Source organism: Girardinichthys multiradiatus, chromosome 11, assembly GCF_021462225.1.
Source record: "Girardinichthys multiradiatus isolate DD_20200921_A chromosome 11, DD_fGirMul_XY1, whole genome shotgun sequence".
Taxonomy (NCBI): Eukaryota; Metazoa; Chordata; class Actinopteri; order Cyprinodontiformes; family Goodeidae; genus Girardinichthys; species Girardinichthys multiradiatus.
The window spans coordinates 31,472,712-31,497,808 of NC_061804.1; the positions used below are offsets into that span (position 1 = coordinate 31,472,712).

General features: G+C 37.2%; 1 protein-coding gene across 1 annotated transcript in view; it reads right to left on the reverse strand.

Annotated features, from left to right (window-relative positions):
- Positions 1-236: 236 nt before the first annotated feature.
- Positions 237-25,097, reverse strand: part of LOC124876619 (seizure protein 6 homolog) — a 149,378-nt gene continuing 124,517 nt past the window's right edge. The window contains exons 5-18 of the mRNA XM_047379545.1: positions 23,563-23,748; positions 22,373-22,541; positions 21,477-21,643; positions 21,198-21,392; positions 18,360-18,498; positions 9,400-9,596; positions 7,032-7,226; positions 4,855-5,046; positions 4,558-4,752; positions 4,326-4,364; positions 4,133-4,241; positions 3,949-4,045; positions 2,757-2,830; positions 237-1,263 (exon numbers count right to left, since the gene is read on the reverse strand). Coding sequence (XP_047235501.1) covers positions 2,804-2,830; positions 3,949-4,045; positions 4,133-4,241; positions 4,326-4,364; positions 4,558-4,752; positions 4,855-5,046; positions 7,032-7,226; positions 9,400-9,596; positions 18,360-18,498; positions 21,198-21,392; positions 21,477-21,643; positions 22,373-22,541; positions 23,563-23,748 — 1,907 coding nt within the window. The 3' untranslated portion in view covers positions 237-1,263; positions 2,757-2,803. The remainder of the gene's footprint in view (positions 1,264-2,756; positions 2,831-3,948; positions 4,046-4,132; positions 4,242-4,325; positions 4,365-4,557; positions 4,753-4,854; positions 5,047-7,031; positions 7,227-9,399; positions 9,597-18,359; positions 18,499-21,197; positions 21,393-21,476; positions 21,644-22,372; positions 22,542-23,562; positions 23,749-25,097) is intronic.

The following is a 25,097-nucleotide window of genomic DNA, read 5'->3' on the forward strand; positions in this document are numbered from 1 at the left end:
TACGTGTATCTATTCTTCAGCCATACACCCACACTGCTACATTATTTTAATGTGCAGCTAGGACACGTTGCAGTACTATCAGACCCAGTCTATTTGAGAACAAATAATTTTATTCTGCTGACATTAAACCATGGCTTTGTTCCAAATAATAATGGAAAATCATGTTAATTTTCACAGCACTTGTTGTAACATGTGGAGTGCTAGTATACAAAATAAATTCACTCAAGGAGTCAATGACAGAGATTAAAACAGTTGTTGTTTTTATTATTATTCAGGGAATCATATATACACTTAAGGTGATGTGGTTTCCTGGGTGTGGCTGCAGTGGCTGTTAGGCTGAAAGAAAATGGCTATCTCAACATAAAGTCAATGCACAGATAAGATAAATACATCCATCTTTAAATTCAACACAAGCAGATGCAGAACACCTTTATCGTCACTCATCAGTTTTATATGTTTTATTTTATACACTGCGCTTTACAAGTCATTTTGTAACATCGTACAATTAATCTGATACTGTTTTTATATGTTAAAACTGGGGGTTATATTGTCAGGAGCTGCAATCACCTGTTGCTATTGATGCTTTGAGGCAGACTTTAAAATGGGGCATACAGTAGTCTTTACTGGCATTCATAACTGATAAAAAAAATATCTGAGGCTATATGCTGTTGGAAACCACACATCAGCTGGTGGGAAATCTTTCCATAAATATCTTGTAGAGAGATTTTATGAAGGTAAAGTGGAGTGCTACTTTAAGCCGAAACAATATAAGATAATAGTTAAATCTAGATTCGAGTTGTACAGATGTTTTCATGTGTGATCTCTCAGGTTATAGTCAGTCGTGAGGCACTCATATCGGACAGGCAGTTTATTTGTCCCATATACACACACAAAGAAAAGAAAAAGAGTAATGACAAAATTTACAAAAACTGTGAAATGTACAGGGATACTAAAAAAAACTACCTTTTCCCTCTTCTTTAAATGTAGCTTGCTGAGGCCATCAAAAAGTACTCAAAACAATCACCAATGGTCGACAACTTACTTTATAAAAATATCACCATGGCATCAAACAGATTCACAGATTTGACTGTGCAGGAAAGAGAGACTTATTTACAATAATACAAACATAGCAGAAGATGAAACATAGATTAAATAAAATAAAAGGTTGGAGATTAAACATAAGCAGTGCAGAGAGGGTCCCAAAAGCCAAAGCTTGAGCAGTTCTTGCTTTAAATGGACACCTCTAAATGTTTCTCATTTGTCCTGTAAAAACCAGAGAGATCATTGATTAAACATTTCATGAAAATTACAGCTAGAGTTTGACAGGTTTAAACAAAGCTCTCCTAAAAACAGTATACATTGTTTCCTGACTTGACTGACACATGCAACATGAGTTTAAACTTTTCAACTAATCTAGAAAAGCAAGATGAAATATTTTTATTTTTCTCTGTTCAGTACATGGCTTCAATATCTGGAACAGAGTTTGTGTTGTTTGTCGATGCATTCATAAATATCCTGCTTAATTGTTTCAGTTACAGTTCAGTATGTTCTGCGTTATAATGTCAATACAAAAACCAATACTGTAAGTAAATAATTAAGAAATAGGCTGTTGAGGATAGCTATTGATTGCAGTAGACTCACTGTAATAGAGCAGACAAAACAACAATAATCAACAATGTACATCAGTGGCAATTCTTGGTTGAATAGCGCCCTGGTCACCCCAATCCTGCTGGGCCCCTCCAACCCCCTAAAGCATCTTTTTGTGTTTTCGCATAAAGAATTTGTGTTTTAAAGAATCTCTGTGCACTGTTGAACAATCATATTCCGCTTTGCTCCGTTTATGATTTTATTTTAGATGATCAAAGGCATTCCAGATTTCCTACACAAAACATTAAAGTAGCCCTTTAATTTACTCTGATTTGGAAGCTGCAAATCAGATTCCAACCAGCCACCCGTTATGAATGGCTATATACTGACTGAACATGCAAATAAGCAATAGAAAATTTGTTCTGGTTGCATTTGACAGGCAACTCATTTACTTTAAATACTTGTCATGGCCCCAAGACCATGCTGCCCGGGGCAGTGAGCCATATTGCGTCCGAACAAAGAAGTTGTCCTGTTTGCAAGTGACAGAGATGTCATTTTTTGCTACCAAATTTACTGATTGTTTGACATGAAAGAGAAGCAGAAGGGGAAAAACATCTTTAAGTAAAAACAAAAAAAAAAAGTTTAAATTAAAATCTGTATATAATTGATAAGATACCAAGGGATGCCCCGATGTTTACTAGAGTCCTGACTAATCTCGACTGCTGACACCTGTTGGCCTGTTTGTTAATATGCCAGCCGAACTCCCAGGGAGCTGTGTGGCTGTATTTGTACATTTGGAATTGAGTTATATTAAATATATTCACAGTTTTTAAGTAAATCATGTAGTATGGTATTTTACAGTTAAGAGCTGCTAAATAATCAACCATATAAATAGAAATAATTTTAATCATTTATTAGGATTGCACTTGGTGTTTGCAAATTCCTATACTTGAATGATTAAGATCCATATTGGGGACAATAAATCCCGGTTCAGGCATCCCTGCAAAACTGTTCATATTAAAAACAAATTACAAATACGTAGTATAAGACACAAATAGAAATTAGATTAATATGTGTGAAAAGATTTTTAGAGAAAGCTAAAAACATGTGGCAGGAGGATCACTGGACAGTGAGCATGCTGGGCTCTAGATGTTAAAGAGAAATCTCACCTTGTAGTTGTTGTGTAGTAAAGCCAAAGTGGAAATACTGACAGGATTTAGTATCTACAACGGGTCTGCCAATGCTAAAGAAGCAGAGAAAAGAAGAATAATGGGGAACGCTTATAATTGCTAATACAAATATCAGCCATGGATGTGTGCTGCATTATAAAAGGATTTGTCAAAATATACATACCACTTTTTGACATTTGTCACGTTACAACCAGAATCAGTATTTTGATGTATTTTAACACTAATTAGTGGATAATTGTGAAGTCGAAGGGCATTATACATACAACTTTTGTACTAATACAATTTGGAGTGCATTTGAATTATGCCCCCTTTACTCTAGTACCCCTAAAAGAAATCCAGCCCAATTGCCTTTTAATAGATAAAGTGAATGTAGTAAGGCAATTAGCTGCAAAGCATTGTATTCAGGCTGATCAGAATAAAAAGGGTCTGCATAGAAATGCATAACACTTTTCTGATTTTATTTGTAAAAAAAAAAAAAAAAAACTACCTCTACTCCACCATAGTGCACTACTTTGTGCTAAAAAGTATTCTGAAGACGATTACTTGGGGTCTTCAGAATAAGAGTTGTATATAAATGCAACTTACTTCATCTGCACAATTATGCTACTATGTGTTGGTCTATCATGTAAAATAATACAAAAATGAATGAAGTTTTGTGATTATAATACAAGATGTGTTTTGGTATAAGCAGTATGAATACCTTGGCATGGCAGTGTATATTCTGTGTATATTTGTGGCTAAAGTTAATGCAAGCAGAAAGCAGAGGGTGGTGGAGTATAGAAATGCAGTTTAAAATCCCTAGGCATGGCTTTCAGTGGTAATTATCATGTGGTTAGGTAACATGTCACCCTCTTTGTCAGGTTAAAAAAACGACTGCGAAACAAATAACATTGCAGTACATCTGCATACATCATAGGAAATAGAAAGTACAACATGCCCCTATCTGCATGGATACAGTATAAAATATCCAGCAGGCCACTGATATCACAGCAGGGTAAAGAAAAGTGTCCATTATTTGCTCTCACTGATGGTATGGTGGAAGATGAAGGTGCCCTCTGCTGGTGGAAAATGAGATGACGTTGGGATGAGAGCCACGGATGGGAGAGGATCAGGACAGCACACTGGTGTTCTGTGAATCAACGTCCTGCATGCTCATGACATCTATACTTACTCCGCTCTCATAAATAGGGTTGTCGAAAGCCGACTCTTCCGTCATGTTGTCATAGGGTGGAGTGGATGTCGGCATTCTGATAGACTTGCCCTGAAATCTGAGCAAAGAGTGGAAAAACAGAGTACATCCTGTAAAGTCTCCTTTGATGCAAAGACAATATAAGAACTTTAAAGATATTACTCACTTCGCAAAATAGACATAAATCCCCAAAACGATCACCATGACGACTGCGGTTGGAATAAAAACTGCAAGAGTAATATTGGTCCCCTCCATGCTGTAATCCATACTAACAACTGAAAAAAGAAAAACAGTGCAATTTTGACAACAAAGAAATATCAATATTAACTGGGTTTGTGATTCTTTGTAACATGGCTCACCATCAAGCCTTCGTTCATTCACATGGTTTTCTGAAGATGCTACAAAGACACCAAATCATCTTTGTCAAGGATATGTACAAAAGCACAGTGCACACCTACGTATAGTACTTAGGTGTAGAAATAGTAAGTCGTCCTACAAACAGCATCAGAATCAATACCAGACAGCTGTGTAATTCTAAGTATTTGGACAAATACTAACAAAGGCAATGATTTGCAAGAGTCGATGTTTCACCTCTGCAGACAGGAGGAGTGATGTTCCACTGAGACGGGTGTCCGGGGACACAGTACATGGTGGCCCCGCCCCGAAGCTCATAGCCAGCATGGCAGGAGAAAGTGAGAGTCTCCCCTGCTTGATAAAAGGCCTTTTCAGAGCTCTGGATGCTGGTGGAAGGTGCACCGGGATTTCTACATGGCTCGTACTTTTCAGCTGGAGAGCAGAGAAGAAAATCAACCATTCTCAACGTCAGTTAGTGTGATTTGGGGCTCTTACATACTTAAAATGTAATAAAAGTAGATGTGAGACACTTACAGACACACTTGGGCAGTCTGTCGCTCCACTTGGGTACTGCTGAGTCCCGGTTGTAGCAGGTGAGGAGACTGGAGCCGGAGAGAACGTAGCCTTTATTGCAGATGAACTGCACGGTTGAGCCGACATTGAAGCGGGTGCTGGTGATCACTTTTCGACTGTGCTCCACGTTTCCTGGATCTCGGCATGTCAGAACTGATGTATAACAATAAACAGAAAATTATGACTTGTTTATACCCTGTGGCAATGACGGCAGCAGAGTTTAACGATAACTCTATATATAAAGGGCATTAAACGAACAATTTAAAATGACGTCAGATCTCACCTGGAGAAAAAATTATGTATATTGATACTGATATGGAATGGCTAATGTGTTAGGAACAATAGAATGCCTCACATTATTTGACGAAAATGAAAATCACCAACTCACTGAGGACTTAATCTAAAATCAGCAAGAAATCTCAACTGTCACAACCAAGCTCATTAGTTATGACAAAATAGGGAAAAGACACCAGAGAAGAATTTACAAATACTTATTTAAAATTAATTAACAGAAACTAACAACAGTTTAGTGTATGGAGTCAGTAAAATCAGCCATGTCAATGCATATGAGCGGCAATGTTAAATGCAAACCTTGAGTGTTAAATTAAGCAAACCAAATTTAAGCAGACCAAGCCAATGCAAAGCAATGCTAAACTAAACTAAACCAAACCCTGGACGACAACCATGGCCAAGAGGGGTAGAGATAAGCCCATTCCCCCCTGTTGTCCAGCACTCAGGTCTTTATATAGGGGTGAAGGACAAACTCAGGTGTTTCCCCTTAGTATGCCTGCTGCACTCCAACCAATGGATACATTCCTGCAACAGCTCAAAGCAATTAGTTACCCATAGTGCTGTCACAAAACTGAAAACCTGATGCAACAGGCTAGTCCAATTTGCTGTAATGTCACTGGAGCAATTCAAAATGGTAGTTGTCTGTATGACTCCTACATGCTTGTACGCATGCTTGACAATGCTGGGGCATGCTCCTTGATAGATGACGGATGGTGTCCTAGGCTATCTCCACCCAGATCCTGATCAGGGCGCCACTGAGCTCCAGGACAGTCTGAGGTGCAACCTGGTGGTATTGGATGACCCTATACATTATGTTCCAGAGATGTTCTATAGGATTTAGCTCAGGAGAGCAGGGAGGCTAGTCAATGGTATCAACTCCTTCATCCTCCAGGAACTGCCTGCATACTCTTGCCATATGAAGCTAGGCATTATCATGAACCTGGAGGAACCCAGCATCCACTGCACCAGCAAAGGGTCCAACAAAATTACTCCATGCAAAACTACTGAAAGCAGTACAAAAAAAGGTATCTGGTCTCCACCTGCAAAACTATTCCTGTTTTTGAATTCGTCTCATTGTTGCCTCTTTAGTCCACCTGTTGTTAAGTTCAGTGACACCAAAATGTCAACCACCCCCCTCTACTACTTGTTTATTTTATCATTACAGCATATCTCAGCTACGTAGTAACCTTAAAGCTATGTTTCTTTACCACACAATGCTACTTGCCATGAAAAGTTAAAAAGGAAAATTTACCCAGTGTACCTAAAAGCTCTCTAAAATCATGAGACCTTGCAAAATGTTTTAGCCATAAACAGTTAATTAATGAATTTAAGAAATGTTGTCATGTAAATTTAAACTGGTTTTAAATTATTTTAATCTTTCAAATAATATCTATCCTCAAACATTTCACTGGCCTTTTCTATGATTTGCCTCAAGTGTCCTAGTCTGTTGTTAACACAGAGGGTGTGAACATTAACACAAAAACGACTGAGTTGTTACTTTAATCCAAATGCTTATTTTGTGCTGTTTGGACTAAATTGGTTCAGAAATGGTGATCCAGTTTGTTGGGTTTGAGAAAAGACTAGAAGGAGCTTCATCATTCTTCAGAAGCAGCATTTTTGAACCATACAAAAACCTGACCAGACATCACTGAACCTCTTCCTTCCACAGGATGAAATATGAAATGGTAAGATGATGAGGCTAAAGGTTATGTTTTTTATAGGTTTTTCCCCTAGACTATTTTGTTTAGAGCCTCAGTAACAAGTGTGCACAACTTTCTGAAAATGCAAATTTTGACACCCTCAGTGTATATCAATACCTGAGAGGACATCTATTGATTTCCTCTCACCTTCATCACACTTTGGTACATCACCACTCCAAGTAAGATCCCACTGGCACATGAGTATCTCAGTGCCTGCCAGCGCATATCCTGGGTAGCACTGGTAGGTGACCACTGTGCCATGGATAAGGTCAGGATGAGATGTGCTCTTCCAGCCGTTGGGGATCTCCGGCAGTTCAGGACAAGTGTCATTCCTCGGCACCTCTGTTGACAATTGAGCAGTGAACCAAATAAGAAAAAATAATAGTACTAGACAAACTAAAGGATTTAAAAAAATATATACAAAACACAATTGCATAAAACAGCCTTAAGGAGTGTGAAGCATTAATATTTAACAACCTCTGGAGGGAAATAATATGACAATTGTGTGTGTTTTGCTGTGGTCTAAACAGCCACTGTTATAGTGGAAATCTAAATAGAAGGCGTGTAATGTGCTGGAAGGAACACGGCATGTGGTTTGGCAGCCTTAAATCTCTTCATAGATGGCCAGCAGCATAAAAACATTTGGCAGAGGCAGTTGATATAGATGTTTGCAATATTACTGTGTTTATCTGTTTGCTGTTGCCTAATTTTATGCATCTGACACCTTTTTTTTGGTCCTTTTTCATCCAAAAGATGTAGGTTAATACTCATTTTATTTAGACATCTAATCAAAAAAATGCAATAACTCTTCCATCTCAAAGCCACAAGCAACAGTTGAATTAATAAAGGTGCAATGCCTTGCAAAAATATTCATACTCCTTGAACCTTTTCATAGTTTAAAAGCCAGAGAAAGGTGCTCTGGTCCGATGAGAACATTTGGTCTATATGCAAAACACTGTGTGGTGGAAACAATGTACATCACCTTGAACACACCATCAACATCATTTAATCAATTAAAACTTTATTTATAAAGCACTTTAACATACCATAAGGCAACCAAAGTGTTGCACAGGTGATTAGAAAATATGAGACAAAATCATAATAAAAGCAGTAAGCAATTACAACACAATAAAAAACAATGAAATAAACAAAAAAAGAAAAATGACAGTTCTCAGGAACTGGATTTCCTAGCGAGCATTAGAAGGCATTTATAAATGAACTCACCTCAGATTTGTGTACAACGTACAATTATGCCCTCCAGAGGTGGCAAAATCGTGGTCCAATGCTATTATAACTGGAAGGGAAAGACCCTACACTATGTTTAAGTGAGCGAGCAGTAAGCCTGTTATGGGGGAACTTATCAAAGTAGTGCAAAAATATGTAAGAAAATTAGTTAATCCCAATTAAACAGTGTTTGTCAGTGGATGTAATGGCACAAATTCTATTAGGAGGTCCGCAAAGTCCTGAAGAAAGTCTGTATTAAATTTGGGCAGCCGGTAGATCATCACACAAATCAGCAGGTATTCACATTTTATCTCAATCTGAAAGTTGAAAAAACTTTTAGATGGAAGCTGCCGTCAAAAAAAACTTGATTAGAGCAATCCTCCCCCTTTACTTGCAGTTTGGCAGGAGCAGAGGAAACCACAATCAGGAAAAAAACTTTCTGAGAATAGGTTGAGCTCACTAACTAAGAGCCATATCTTTGTCAGAAACATAAATTTGAACTCACATAATGTTAAAAAGTGATTCAGAATATATGGTTTGTTTGCTGGAGATCTAGCATTGAAAAGAGCCGAGTTGACAACCACCTCATCCACGGCTGTAGAAGGAACAGGGATGCTGCTCAGGGTTGATGGAAAGATGAATGGAGCTAAACAGTATAAGCCTGGAGTAAAATCTATTAGATGCTGTAAAAAAGACTTGAGACTCGGGTGAAGGTCCACCTTTTGGCAGGAAACATACAGTCAGAGCTGCAATTGAATGATATAGATCAAAGCATTCACATGTTCGAATGGTCCAGTCAAAGTCCAGAGGAAATATACTTGAGAATCTGTGGCATGACTTAAAAACTGATATTCACAGATGATCTGCACCCAATCTGAGCATGAGCTATTTTGCAAAATAGAAGGGGCAAAAAATTTTAGGCTCTACATGTGCAACATACCTCAGACATACCCCAAAAGACTTGGAGCTGTAATTGCCTATAAAGTTGGTTCAACAAAGTATTGACTCAGGGCACTGAATACAGATACAAACCAGACTTTTCAGATTTCTGCTAATTAAAAAATTTAAATAAACAAACTTCTTTTAATGCACAATTATACCCTATCTTTTGTTGGTCAATCACATAAAATTCAAAAATTATACATAAAAATATGTGATAGGATCTGACAAAATGGGTAAAAGTTAAGAATTTATGCATGCTTTTGCAAGGCAATGCACTTTAATGATTAAGTTCAAATCTAAAGGAACAGCTTTCTAATAAATACAATAAAAATTAAAGCTGCAATCTTACCAAAGAAATGAACTACAAAGCCGTTGTTGTAGCCATAAATGTTAGTTGCAGGATCTGACTGGAACTGAATAGTGACGTCAGCCATGGACGTGTAGAGCTTGAGATGTGGCCGAGCGCCGCTATACTGGCCCAGGATGTTGGCTGTCAGGTCATCACCATCATAGAAAGTCAGTTGGTCATTCTTACCCAGATTGAGCCTGAATGAAAAGAGACGTCTGTTAATGCATAGATAAAAATGGCATACAGTTCTGTGATAGTGTATGTTTATTAACGGAAGAAAGCAGAAGCTTATAATAAAGGGTGATGTCAGCAATATTTTGAAAACTGTAATTCTGTTTATATTGAAACAGAACTGATGTGGAGTAAACACTAAATAATTTATAGCCTGCTAGCCTCAATTGCCTCATGAATACTTTCTAATGTGTATATATATATGGGCAAATGATTATAGGAGTGAGGAACATATTAACGAACAATATAAATGTTGGAAAAATGTCAACAATTATTGGAAACTAAAATCTGAAAATTAAAATTGGACAGAAGGACATAATTAATAATAATAATACTGAAATGATGAAAAGTAATCTAAATGCTGAAATCTTACATAGTTTACCTCATCTTGCAAACGTATTTATAACCTTTAGACTTTTTCACTGTTTGTCATGTTACAGCCACAAATCTCAAATTATTTTACCTGGATGTTATTTGATAGATCAACACAAAATAGTTCATAAATGTGGAGGAAAAATCATAAATGGTTTTGAATTTTTTACACTAAAAACGAGTTCTAGTCTTTCACTAGTTATAGCAGCATGTCTTTTGGGGTATGTCTCTACCAGCTTTGAACATCTAGATACTGAAATCTTTGCCAGGTCTTCTCAGCAAAATACCTCCAACTCAATCACATTGGATTCAAAGTATCTATAAAATCAATTCACAAATCTTGTTACAGATTCTCATTTGGATTAAAATCTAGACTTTGAGTGGACTTTTTTAACACATAAATATGGTTTGACATAAACCATTCTATTGTAGCTCTTGCTGCATGTTTTGGGCCATTGCTCTGCTGGAAGTCTCAAATCTTGTGCTGCCACTAACAGGTTTTCCTGCAGGTTTGCCATTCATAATACGTTCTTCTTTGGATCAGGAAAGATTGGAAATACTCACATACAGAGGATGGAAAATTGGAAGACTTGAGAAAAAGAAATGTTAGTTCCCCAATGAATTGTAAACATGAGTTGGATGGTACCTAACGATGTTGGTAAAAGTAGCACTGTTGTTTGTTTATATAGCATAATGTAACGATCAGGTCAGTGTTAGGATTGGAATTTATATATTAGAACTACACCACCCAGTGCAATTTCTGTACATTGGCCGTAGGTGGAGAAAAAAAGATTTTCTGGATATATACCAAATGTACCTCACCTTACAAAATGCTTGATCAAGCTGCCACTTAGGAACATATTGAAAAACTATGTTTTACTTTTTCTTTGAATTTAATAACAAAAACTGGAGTTAAGAATACAAGACAATTATAAATTGGATGGTGCGGGAGTTGATAAGAGGGACTTGGATTGAGTACACAAAAACAAAACTAAGAGATGAAAAGTTTAACAGTGACCAAATACAAAGCATCTATGCAATGGGCCTAGATTGTGTTCGGCAGCAGTCTAGGATTCTAGAAGTGTAAATGATCTGAGCTTGAATATTGTCCAGTCAGGCTGTTCAGTCAACCTTTTTGGATAAAATCATTTGATGTCAGTTTGCTTGCATGAGAACAAGAGAAAGCATTGCAAGATTTTACACAAAATGTCTCACAAACAAGACCTGAGAGCGTTTCTCTAACTGCATGTGTAGACACTGACCATTGTTAGCATCGTCTGTTGAGAAGCAGCTCTGCTCATTTGAACATCCAGTTCTTTTCATCATCGTCATCACATGTGGACTCTGTGTGTGCTGAAAGATTATTCTGGCTTGTGCAGCATGAACACTCTGGTAAAAAGCTGTGCCAAAACCTTTTTTTTAATGAGGGACAGCCAGTGGGAAAGCTCTAACACTCGGCTGGCTGACCGCTTGAGTCCCTTCATCAGTCAGTCAGAGGCAAAGAAATTTGTGAAAAATGCCTGCAAAGCCTGCACACTCCTGCCAAAACCCATCTGAGTCACAAATGAAGTGCAAGTATTAAAATATCCGAGATTTGCTATGATGTAGGAATCAACAGCACATAGACATGTAAAGTAGTTTTAACAGGCCCACAAAAGCAAAATAAATCCATTTACGTTTGGGGAGATTGGGATAAAGTTCTTGTGTCAGAAACAATAATTGGCAATATTGACTTGTTCTACAAAAAACAACTTCTAACTGGTTACATAATCACTACAGTGGGTTGCAGCAGTTTTCATATCCCATAAGCTTTTTAGCAAACTTTAATGTATTTATTCAGATTTTGTGTAATACACCAACACAAAGTAGTGCATAACTGTGAAGTGCCAGGAAAAATATTTAACTATTAACTATAAGTTTTAATTATTTTTAAAAATACAAACAAAAAAATCTGGTGCTCATTTGTATCAGTGTTCCCTTTACTCTGATATCTTTAAATTAAATCCAGAGGAACCAGCTCCTATCTCCCTTTAGATGTTTTTAATGAATCACCCAAATAAGGTACAAAATTTAACAAAAAACTTCTCTCCACACATTGGTGTAACATCGTAGTTGATGCAACCATTCAAACCCCCAGTCACAGGTGATTTGTTTTCCCTTTTTTTCAGCGCAGTGGTGCTTTCATTGTCTGCAGGTTAACAGCCCTCCAGATGGTCTCACCCTATTTAGTCAAAATAACATTTCGGCATCGTCTGTGAGAAACACAGGAGACTAGTGCAAACAGTTGGTTTATTTTTCAGTGTTTCATTTTATTTATGTTTTTCTCTATCTGCTGATTACCGTATGTCATCAAAGCTTTCTCTGCATTTTATTGTTTTCACTCCAAAAAAGTCCCCTTGATTTCAGGCTACACTAGAGAGAAATACATTTTTCTTCCAGTTGGCAGTCTCGCTGAGCTATTACCTTCGGTCACAGTATCTTATCTCCTTCAAAAGACGTTCCTCCTTTTACTGTGAATAATTCAGTATTTGCCATCATAGCTAGTTTAAATGCATTATTGTATCCATTCAACAGATTGCTTTGAGTGTGTCCCCAATCATATTGCCAGAACAGAAAATCCAAGTATGTATTGCCTTTACTGTGCAGTTACAGACCTCTGACAGCTGGATCTTTCAAGACTACATAACTGCCTTTTGCTAGAGCACCACCACCCAAATATCCCCCATCCAAAATTCTTTACTGACATTTGCATTTACATTTCTCTGATTCTTTAAAGGTTCATCTCAGGATACACAATTTTAAAATAATTACAGTGTTTATTAGAATAATGTTGGCCCACTGTTTAATGCACGTCATGACTTGCAAACAGCGAGTGGCAAGTACAGATTAAAAATGGGTAACCCATATGAGAAAACTGTAACAAATAACATACATACAAAATGTGTGTGCCTTCTTGAAATGTTGAGACAAGGTTTGATTAGTCTGCTGCTATGATGCCTTGGAAAAATATTCATCCCATTAAACTTTTACACATTTTGTCAAGTTACAACCACAAACTTTGCTGTGTTTTATTGGGATTTTATCAACACGTGAAGCAGAGCAGCTTCCATGCAGAAAAAATGCATTCCAACAGCATGATACTGCCACCACCAATGTTTAACTGTAGTGATGGCTGAACTTTGACTTTGTTATTATAATACATCGATATGCCTTAGTCCAACGTATTCCACTGCAGCTTTGTCCTGCTGGAAGGCAAACCTCTGGCCCTGCTGAGGACAAACATCCCCTGATCATGGAACCTTTGCCACCATTTGTCACTTTGGAGATGTTATGTTCAGGATGTTGGCCAGTATTAATTTTGTGCTAAAGATATAATTTTGCATGTTAAAAAGTAAAATTTTGGACTCATCTGACCAAAACACCTCCTTCAATATGTTTGTTATGTCCTACATATGGTTGGTGATAGGACTCTTATGACTGTCTTTTATTTAAGGATTATGGGACATTGTTTTATAATCTCCCCTTACGTTAAATTTCGTTTTCCTCAACCTGTCTGGTGTATTTTTCTTCATGTTAAAGTAGTTGTTTGTTCACTAGTTTTCTTAAACAAAACTCACACTTGTTCATGGCTATATTAATACTTAATTTACACATTGTTAAACTAATAAGCTGACTTTTGAAAGCATTTAGTTACCCTGGATTTTATTTAGGGGTATCAAAATAAAGGGGGCTGAATAAAAATACATACCAGACTGTACACTTAAAAGCCCCCTTCCACTTCACAATTGTGTACTACTTTGTGTATCTACTTGGTCTGTCACACAAAATCCAAATTTAATGCTTTGATGTTTGAGGTTGTAAGGTGACAAAATGTGAACATGTTGAATAAATATTACAGATTATTGAGTAGTCTTGCATTGCACTATATCTGATGATTTTCTTTTGCAAACCTGGTCTTGGCCTTTTCATACTTTTAGAGTGTAGTTTAAAAAAGAACGGAGAAGTTCTCTGCATACCAATCACACTGACTCAGTTCAGCAGAAGGGATGAGGGGAGAACAGTTGTTTTTCAAAGGCCTCCAGGCATTTGTCTCCTTCACCAACCTGACAAGTTCAAAAAAGCCACAGCTAATCTCCAGCAACTCAGACAGAATTGGAATTGTTTTCTTTGTGGTGCTTTTATAGGAAAGCTTATAAATCTTCTTAACATACAGATTATACATTTTCTTTTGTTTTTGTTGTATCAAACACATTTTAAGCACTTAAAGGCACCAAGTGCACAGTAAATTGACTTGTGGATAGCATGTAATTCTTAGAGATTCCACCAGAGGTTGCAACCCAACCAAACTTAAAGGTTCCTGTTCCTGGTCCGTAAACATACATGCAGTGCAATTTGAATGCTAATCTATATCTGAAGAATTTACCATGGTGTATTCTACAGGTGGGAATATCAGTCATAACCTCTTGTTTCTGGCTCCTGGTCGCGCCATGCTCCACACTAATTAGCAAAGAGCCAGCCCTCCTGTTTGGCCTAAATTAATTAATCAGTCCTCATTATGCACACTGCTACTCTGTAATTGCCAGCACAGGCACAGTGATGAATGATAACACAGAAAACATTCTCATTAATGTGGAAAAGTGTGTTCCCACCCTTATAATGAGACAGCTCTTATCCACAAGAGCCTTTTGCGCACAAACACACATTGACACAAATTGCATGTTGACCAAGCTTTTAGGAATGCTGTTTCTCAAGCTAAACGAAGCAGACACAAAGGTAACGGTGAGGTTTGCAGGGATCAGAGGGCTGCTTCAGCTGCCACGACAGACACGCCTGACCAACTTTGAGATAAACTAAAGCCGGCCACAGCACTATTAATTTACAGTGAGCAGCCTCGTGCGGCTCAGATTAAACAAATATTGAAGACAATATTTACAATTTAAAGAGATTTAAAGAGAGATTCCTGAATTAAAACCAGATTATTTTAAATCAAACTTGTTTACTTCTGCTGTGTAAAATCCCCTCTGATCTTTTTGATCCTAGGTACATTGGTAGACTTTCAACATCAGACATTAATCACAGAGTTCTATGCAAGTAAAATAGTCTCATTAGAATCAGATATTTTTTAGACATTGAATTTATAACACTGAATTTTTATCCTGTGCAATTATGTATGTGAATTTTTTTTTTCTTAAAAATTGCCAGCAAAAATGCACCTGCAAGAATCCACCTGAAAATATTCACCTGCAGAAATTCACCTGCAAAAATTCCCCTGGAAATGTATTGACCTTCTCATGACTCAAGCCAAAGCAATCAGCACTCGATCGAGTCGAGCGTCTTTTAGCCAATCAGATTACGCTTATTTGATCACATGACACACCATTGCCTTGGGCAGAGGCGAGTCTCTTAACAGTTTGCTGGATAGTGGCTTAATGAAGATCAGTGATGAGATTCAAATGGGTGTTAATTACCTGGTGTTTTGTAATAATATATTTTTGGCAGAAAAATCTCATCACTGATCTTCATTAAGCCACTATCCAGCAAACTGTTAAGAGACTCGCCTCTGCCCAAGGCAATGGTGTGTCATGTGATCAAATAAGCGTAATCTGATTGGCTAAAAGACGCTCGACTCGATCGAGTGCTGATTACTTTGGCTTGAGTCACGAGAAGGTCAATACATTTGCAGGCGAATTTTTGCAGGTGAATTTCGGCAGGTGAATTTTTGCAGGTGAATTTTTGCTGGCAAATTTTTGCTGGCAAATTGTAAGTACAAAAAACAATTCACATACATAATTGCACAGGATAAACATTTCAGTGTTATAAATTCAATGTCTAAAAAATGTCTGATTCTAATGAGACTATTTTACTTCCATATAGTTCTAAACTTGATCTAAAGAACAGAGAGGGATGTGGGGTCACAAAAGCCCCATGTGGCATTCAGACACTGTGCACCTTTTGTTGATATACTCTCATGCTATTATTTCTTCAACTGTGCATCACTCAGAGTGACAACTCATATCTCAGTGGCTGTAAGCCTAAAAGATGCATTGGTAAATTCATGTGTTTTCTTGCTGAGGCAGGCTACACAAAACCAAGCATGTACACAAACCATACACTTTTTAATAAAAGTCACTGAGAGATTTGAAGATGTATTTGTTTCATATGCTTATGTCAATACGTGTAAAAAAAAAATCTAAAACAAATAAACTGTAGAGAAATAAATTCTTTTCAGGCTAACCTTTTTTGAAAAATTCTGTTGATTGTTTTACAGAATGATTTTTGAATCCCACACTAACATGGATGTTTAGCAAAACTGAGATTTTGTTGAGATTTTGTTGATGTGTTTGTGCTTCCCATTCACAGGCAAACAGAGTTTTTGGTGACTGAATTAAATGGAAAGGATAACATGTACAAAAACCGCCAGGATTGTTTTAAAAGAATATTTTCAGTCTTTAGCCTGCTCTGCTTTAGTCTGGCTCAGGATCGTCCAACAATATTTAGCTCCCAATTGTCAACATCATTCTGAGCCCCTGCATCAGAAAACCAAGTTTGGTTCTTGCAAAACATTAATGTTCACAGCAAATGTTATCTTCTGATTAAGGTCTTTGCATCCAATAATTAATAATAGGTTATTTAACAACACACAGAAATACAGTTTGTGTTTAAGGTTAGGGGTGGGGAAAGTGGTAAGGATTATGGTTAGATGTCAAGGTTGAAATTAAGTTTAGGGGTTACCCAGTGAGCATTGTTTTGTTGAAAATGCATCTAAACAATATCATATGGTCCATAGACATATAGGCTAAAATTTGAATACTTGGGTAAATATAAATTATATTTATGGCATCCCATAAGCCATCTTTTAAGGAAGTTTTTTATTGGGTTTTAGCAAAGATAGACAAGCATACAAAAAAGAGAAAAATTGTTGGGTTTGAACTTAGGATTTTGATCATTTTACTTATAACCTTATGAATTTCTAAACCAGGTCTATATGTAGCCTTAACAATGTTTCCAGGTCTATTGCTCAGCAGGTATGGCATAAATTTATGAAAGAGACAGGACTGAAAGTGGTGGGGCCTTAAAATGTGCTGCCTTAGAATAACACCAGACACTTCTGTGGTCTTCCTCTTTTAAATTTGGCTTTTGTGAATGTTGAGGTTGTTGCCATCTATTGATGACTAGGTATTACAATATTTCTGACTGAAATTCCAAATTCCCAAAAAAAAAAAAAAACTGGTGAAAAATATCTGTTTAGAGCAACACAATATACTGAACAAATACTAGTAAAAAATATAATGTTGAATAAACTTAATTTTCCAATAACAAATATTCACCAAAATTGGTAACAACATGTCACTAATGGTGGTTTGGTCCATAAGAGACTCTGAAAATGATAATGACTTGATTTACATCATCTGTGGTCTGTTGCAATAAAGGTATTTTCTCAGTGTCCAAAAATAAATTATGGATATGAAAAAGAGAAACTTAAGGAACCAACTGCAAGCTTGTATAAATGAGAATGCAACCAATATCTCACACCAGCTATGGTTACCATCTTTTCATTGTCTTTGTATGCTGGACGTATTCCTACCAGTATAATTTTAACCTCTCTCTATGCTGTATTGTTTTGTGTTAAGATGGATGTACATGCTGAAATGTTTGGAATCCCTCATCCGAAACAAACTCATGAATCTATATAAGATAATGAGACAATATGTGGATTTTTTTATGCACTTGAACTTGAACACTTTAATCATTTTGGTTTTAGAAAAATGCTCAATGCACCATAAAAGAAATCAAGGTGATGAGATATTTTTCACCTAATTTAAGACCAATAGGAGGTGCGGATATGAGAAAGCAGATGTCTCTGTGTTTGTGCAAGTTTGATCATGTGAAATGGGGCTCATGAAGGTGAAGAGTGAAGGTAACACAGTGTGCATGTGTCCATTATGACATCTGTACGTGTTTGCTGGATTCCGTTTGGGTAGACTGGATAAGTGGCTCAGAGTAGTTCACTTGCCAGAGCATATTCATTTCAAAGCCAACTCCAAGGCAAACACCAGGGAAGTGGGAGCAGGGAGGCTTACTGGCTAATCTGGTCAGAGAGCGAGCTGGAAGCAGCACAGAATCCTTAATGTAGGCGCATGTAAAGATTTAGAAAAAAATGTAGTTAATGAGTGCTGTCATAGAAAGACTTCTCTTTGTGCACATGCCTGCTGAGAAAATAACAAAGATGAGGAAGTAACAGAAAAGTGTGTGTTTGTAGCAAGAGATGGAGGGTTAAATGTTAGCAGCTCAATCTGACCTCCTCCCTGACTCCCCCTTTGTGAGTTCCAGTCTGAGACCTGTGTATGGACTCTTACACTTGGATGTCAAGCATGATCCTTTTGTCCTCTTCCACATGGATACCCCAGATGCAGTCCTGCCCCTTGTCGTAGGCCTCAGGCCAATTAGGAGACAACACCACGCCAGCAGAGTCTGTGATCTCTCCACTGCACACAGCTGTAACACACAGAGACAGCAAAGTCAACACAAAGAAACAAACTGTAACCAATTTACAGACAAAAAGTATGATCAAGCTGCTCTAAAAAAGCATACACTGGTGCAGGCATACCTTTATTTAATTCAATGAACCTTGACTTTAAAGGTTGTGTGTAATGGAATGTGAAGCTGCTCGGCTGGATCGCTGTGAAACTGTGTACTAACAATAAACCACTGGGTGACCATGATCTTAAAGAGCAAAAAATTTAATTTTCCTATTTCTAGCTTTACAAGAACGCTTTTCAATATCACTCTGTGATGGAATAACCACGCAGGCATTACAGCAACCAGTAAGGTCAGCAAGTGGTGTGTATGTGTGTGTATACAGGATGAGTGTGAATACAGAGGGAAAGGTTTAGCAGGCTGTTAGTACTGTGCATAGTCTGCGTTCTGCAGAGAGTTCAACTCAGGGCAGCTATTGTGTGCCTTTAATCTTGAGCACTTGAAAAATCTGCCCTGCAAGCACAGATATCAAAGTAAATCATTTCTATTATAAGGAAATTTATCATGGATCAGTGCATACCAGCTTAGAAAGACACAGTTAAATGCTGTTTGGATTTAATGTTTGAACAAAAGACATCGCCACCTACTGAAATGATCAAGCATATACCATTAAATCATTAGATTCATAGGTCAGACATATTTGACTAGGCTTATTGTTGAAAGCATTTTTTATAAGTTGAGGTTTTATAGCAGAACATTGCTGGATTCATTCTCCAGCGTTACCCCTATTCATAAGTAACTTAATCTGAAGTCACAAATGGGCATGGGCCGCTATGAGATTATCATGGTATAATAACCTTGTATTAAAAATACCACAGTAACCTGAAGTTTCATAAAAAATATTATATTTAGATGTAAAACAAAAATGTAGAATATTATCTATTGCACTGCCTTTATTTAAAACACTTTTTAAAGCTGTTTAAATAATCTAACATATTAATTACAGTTGTAATATTTTTAACATTTATTTAGAAATGTAGAATATAGAAAATATAGAAGAAACACCAACTGAATTTAGTAGCAATTACAAAAAAGTTCTTAATAGGCAGAATATAATTCATAAGAAGTGGATATTAGCTGGTTAATTAGCTATATGCTCAGGTAGCCAGCCTGCAGTCAGCTTCTTAACAGACTGTAGCTGCCTGTATCTTACCAGCTGAAAATTTAAGATAGTGCCCTTTAGTTTCCAAATAATGAGTATCTGTGTTTTTTACAACCAGAAACCTTTCTAAACTTCCACGCAATGACAGATTTTTATGCGAGGGACAACCATAGAGTCCTTATTTTAGCTAGCTGACCTTCAGTGAACAACTGGTGGGGGAGGGGCAATGCTGTTTTACTATGTGCTTTAAACAAACCGCAAGAACTTTGGTTACTCTGGTAGGTTATCTGGCCTCTTATTAGAAGGACTTTCAGCAATAGAAACCACCGGACGGAAACTTTTAGTGGTTTAAAAATCATAGCATCTCTAATCATAAAGTTTAGGGATACCTAGTAAGGTCACTGTAAAATCTAGTTTTATGTACTGACTTGTATTAAAGTTCTTAACAAAATTAATGATCCTTAACAAAAAAAAAACCCAGAGAATATAGCATTACATTTATGGGTTGAAAATGTTTTACTGTCAACAACCAATACCATGCCTAATTATTGTTATGATGATATACATTGCCTTTGAAAACACATCAGATCTCAAATAGAATTAGAAAAAGAAATCATGGGGGATATCCATACTGACATGGAACGGGTAATGTGCTAGGAACAAAATGATGCAACAACATTTGATGAAAATGAAAACTATTAACCACAGATGGCCTAGTTTGAAGTCACCGAGAAATTTAAACTCAAAAACTAATGCAACAGGCTAGTCGAATTTGCTGAAATGTCACTGCAGCAACTCAGAATGGTACTCAGTAATATGTATGTTCCCCATGTGCATGTATGCATGTCTGACAATGTCAGGGCATGAGATGAACAATGGTGTCTTGGGATTATCTCCTCCCAGATCCTGACATGGACATCACTGAGCTCCCAAACATTCTGATGTGCAACCTGATGCCGTTGGATGGACCTAAACATGTTGTACCTGACATGTTCTATTGGATTTAGGTCAGGGGAGCATGAGGGCCAGCCTTTATCCTCCAGGAACTGCCTGCATATTTTTGCCACATGAGGGACCCGCAAAGGGTCTAACAGTGAGCCTAAGGATTTCATCATGATACCTAATGGCAGTCAGGGTGCCATTCTTTATGCTGTACAGGTCTGTGCATCCCCCCATGGATATGTCTGACCCTCCACCAAACCTACTTTTAATTTTTTTGAGCAGGTTAATAGTGCAGGTTAATTTTTCTTTCATTCCTTAAAGTGCATATATTATATAGCAGCCTTGCATGCCATAAATGGACAACTTGGTGTTGTGACAATTTACATCATATTAACTTCTAAAAAAAGTATCCCCTTTTTACTGTGGAATATTCTCACAGCTACTTGTATTACGTGCCACGGGATGGGAGTGGTAGGAGGCTTGGTAGGACATGTATGGGTAACACAATGCAATGTGAGCCTTATTCCCAGGCATGAACACTGTAAACACAGAAGAAGGCCTACTGAGCAGGGTGTAGGTTAAAATGGAGTACAATCAAAATCTGTTTACTTACCCCTACAGGCAGGCTCTGTCTCATTCCATTGTGGGTTTTGAGCATCTACACATTCAATCACTACAGAACCTTGCTCCAGTGTGTAGCCAGGATTACAAGAGAATTCAACTACCGCTCCCATGCTGTAGCTGGAGTCGCTGCTGCTAAAGTTGCCATATTTTACAAAAGGCTCATAGCACATCCCTTTGGCAAAGGCTGCATGAACAAAGTAAATACAGTTAGGGATGTGTGACATGGCCTGTACAAAATGTATAACTGCAGTCTGTGTGATTTGCTTGCCTTCGTATCTGATGGCTGCGCCAGTGGAAGTCATTGTCCCATCTGTGGTGAACTCCACAAACAAGTAACGGTCAGTACTGAGCACACCCTCATTTGGCAAGTATTCTACTTCATAGGAGTCATACACAGGGGGAGAGTCAATGTTGTTCCCATTTTTAATTATCAACCTGTATAAACACACACAATAGAAACAATATGGTCGTGTGAATTACAATGTACTGGAATTAGTAAAAACAAAATGTAATCGCTTACTCTTCTAGTTCCAGTTGTGGCAACTTTGTGTTAATATCTTATATCGCTGTTATAATGAAGCGAATGGCCTTCCATGACAGCAGCCATTTGGATCAGCAAATTCAATTGAAACTATAATGAATCTACTGTCCCCTATTTCATGCTACATCACTCTCCTCAATTCGCTGGATTTAAAGAATGCTCTTAAAGGATTGTAGTGACAATATGTGCTTTCAAATTCATCCATTACTCTAAAGACTTTGGTCATTAATGACCCTTGAGAATGTAATGCTCTGTTCACATGGATAATGTTGTTCAGATGGTGAGTTTAGGGCTTGATACTATCAGCTATTAGCTTAAGAGAAAAACAACAGCAAGTTCAATGTGTTGACTTGGCCTGTACATTCTTTGGATCTCAATCCCACCAAGCATCTGTTGGATGCAGTTTACAAACAATTACGGTGATTTAGCCTCAATTTTGAAACTGGCAGCACCTAAATGATCCATTTGTAAAGATTTAGATAAGATAGTTGACTACTGTAGGGGTAATTGAGACTCTTTCTTGATGGATCAGGGCATGTTTTTTGGCTGGCAACGCTAATGTTTAATTTTAACATGTCATTATTTGAGTCTTTTTTTTTGTTATTATGTCAGCTATAAGTCACCTGTCATCATCCTCTGCCAGAGCAACCTTCTCAAAGTGAATGTGAAGCCGGTGGCCTTCTGGGGCTTCCAGTACCCAGTGGCAGGTCAGATTGTTGCTGTAGTTGCCAGGGAAACCAGGAGAGACGATACGACCATAGGTGGCATTCTTTATCATCCCCCCACAGGACGCTATATTGGAAGAAACCGAGCAGGAGAAGGGAGCAAGAGGATAAAGAGTTAGAGGGTAAAAGCTAGATGAGAAATGTAATGAAACTATGGAAGGGGGATTTCAGAGAAAGTCACTGTCTGTGCAAAGATTGCATCAATATCCAATGGACTGTGGCTGTGCAACACCAGGCAGCTCTCCTGGGTCTAAGAGTATCTTAACGCGGCAAAATGGCAGCAGTAACCCTATCAGCTGAGAGCAGCTGCAGGCAGGCAATGTGAAAGGCCGGAACAGGAAGATGAGCCTTTACAAGCAAGAGACTGACAGCCACATGTTCTAATCAAGGCAGCCAGGTCCGACGGCTTTGTTTTGCCCCTTCTCTAAAGAATAGCTCTCTGTGCACAGTTGCTCTCTCAAATCAACTCAGTGGGAGACAATCTGGTGAAAGTGTTCATTAATCACAATTACCAGTTTTCTTCAGGAAGGCTGGAGAAATATAAGGCTCACTTAGTTTGTTTTGGAAGGCACCATTTTGATTTCTATTGTCAAAACTGTAAAAAAAAGTTCTTATTAACAAGATATTTGTTTTGATTATCATTTTGTAAAATTGTTTGGAAAAATGTCATGCAGATTGGTTTAATACAAATACTAAATCTACAGTTGACTAGAAAGTAGCTATGGGGCATTGACACATGTCAAAGTGTAGCGACATGAAAAAGTATTTGCCTGCTTATATTGCTTCTATTGTTTTTTTTTCTTTGTCAGACATTGTCAGATGTTAAAGTATTTTTATATGAAACAAATATAACCTGAGCAAATACAAAATTCTGTTTTAAAATGATGATTGCAATTATTAAGAGAAAAAAGCTACCCATAATAACTTTCAATCCTACCCCATAAATGTCATAAGGACAACTAAATTATTATATATAATTAATTTAACTATGGTACTCAATGGTATTGTACAATAAGAACATCATATCCGGCAATGCCAACTTGAAGGATTCACTTAAACATACCTAGCAAAGGTACTAGTTATCTTACCTACACATTGTGGTTCTTTCCCACTCCAGTAAGGTGTGGTTGCATTGCGACATGTGAGCATTTTCGGACCTTGCAACTTGTATCCAGTAAAACAAGTGAAGTAGGCCTCTCCACCAGCATGGAGATGTGTCACCGAAACTTCTCCACCCGCAGGTTCTTTGGGGAATGCACAGCTGAGCACAAATGCTGGAGAGAAGAGAAACAGAAAGAAAGAAAGAAAGAAAGAAAGAAAGAAAGAAAGAAAGAAAGAAAGAAAGAAAGAAAGAAAGAAAGAAAGAAAGAAAGAAAGAAAGAAAGAAAGAAAGAAAGAAAGAAAAAGAAAGAAAGAAAGAAAGAAAGAAAGAAAAAGAAAGCAGAAAACAAATGCTTCTCTAATCAATAACACTATGAATTAGTCAAACAGGCAAATTGTGCATGGTGCTTGGCAGTGGCGGTTCTTGCTTCAAAAAAGACTGTTTGGCACAAGCCAAGGCAGACACCTTGGCTTGTGCCTCACAATATTATATCTACAACTACAAAACAACATTAAAAGAAACATTGTTCTGGGTGAGTCACCCAATTATAGCACAAACTTAGGGTTTCCAAAAGGACCAAATACAATGCAAAAAATAAAGAAATAAAACATACAACACAGTTCAAATGGTAAATACTGTATGCAAAATAGCACAAAATGACTACAGAGAGGCCTATAATTGCACCAGAGGTACAGATGTCCATAAAGAAATAAATGCATAATGTAAATAATATAATTTAATAATATTATATTATAATATATATATATATATATATATATACATATATATATATATATATATATCAGTGAGTCATTTTCTACTGCTTATTCCATAGTGGGTCGCGAGGAAGCCCTGGACAGGTCGCCAGTCCATCGCAGGGCAACACACAAACAACCATGCATACACTCATTCACACACCTAAGGGCAATTTAGAGAGACCAATTAACCTAACAGGCATGTCTTTGGACTGTGGGAGGAAGCCGGAGAACCCACGCACGCACGGGGAGAACATGCAAACTCCATGCAGAAAGACCCCTGGCCCCAGGACCTTCTTGCTGTAAGGCAACAGTGCTACCAACTGCGCCACCGTGCAGCCCCTATATATATATATATATATATATATATATATATATATATATATACATATATATATATATATATATATATATATATATATATATATATATATATATATATATATATATATATATATATATATATATATATATATATATATATATATATATATATATATATATATATTAATAATTATATATATAATAATATGTATAAAACATATATAAAAACATGAGCAACTTAAGCCTGCTGTCTTTTAATCTACCTGTAATGTCATTCTCATATTTTGTTTATCTTCCGGCTTTATTTTTGGAATCTGTCAGATTAATATGCATGTCCTACCATGTGTACAGTCACCACTATTTTGTATGTGTGTTTTGAATGTGTTCACCACGCTGCCCCCCCCCCCCCCTCTAAATTATTGTTAAATATTTGGATACAGAA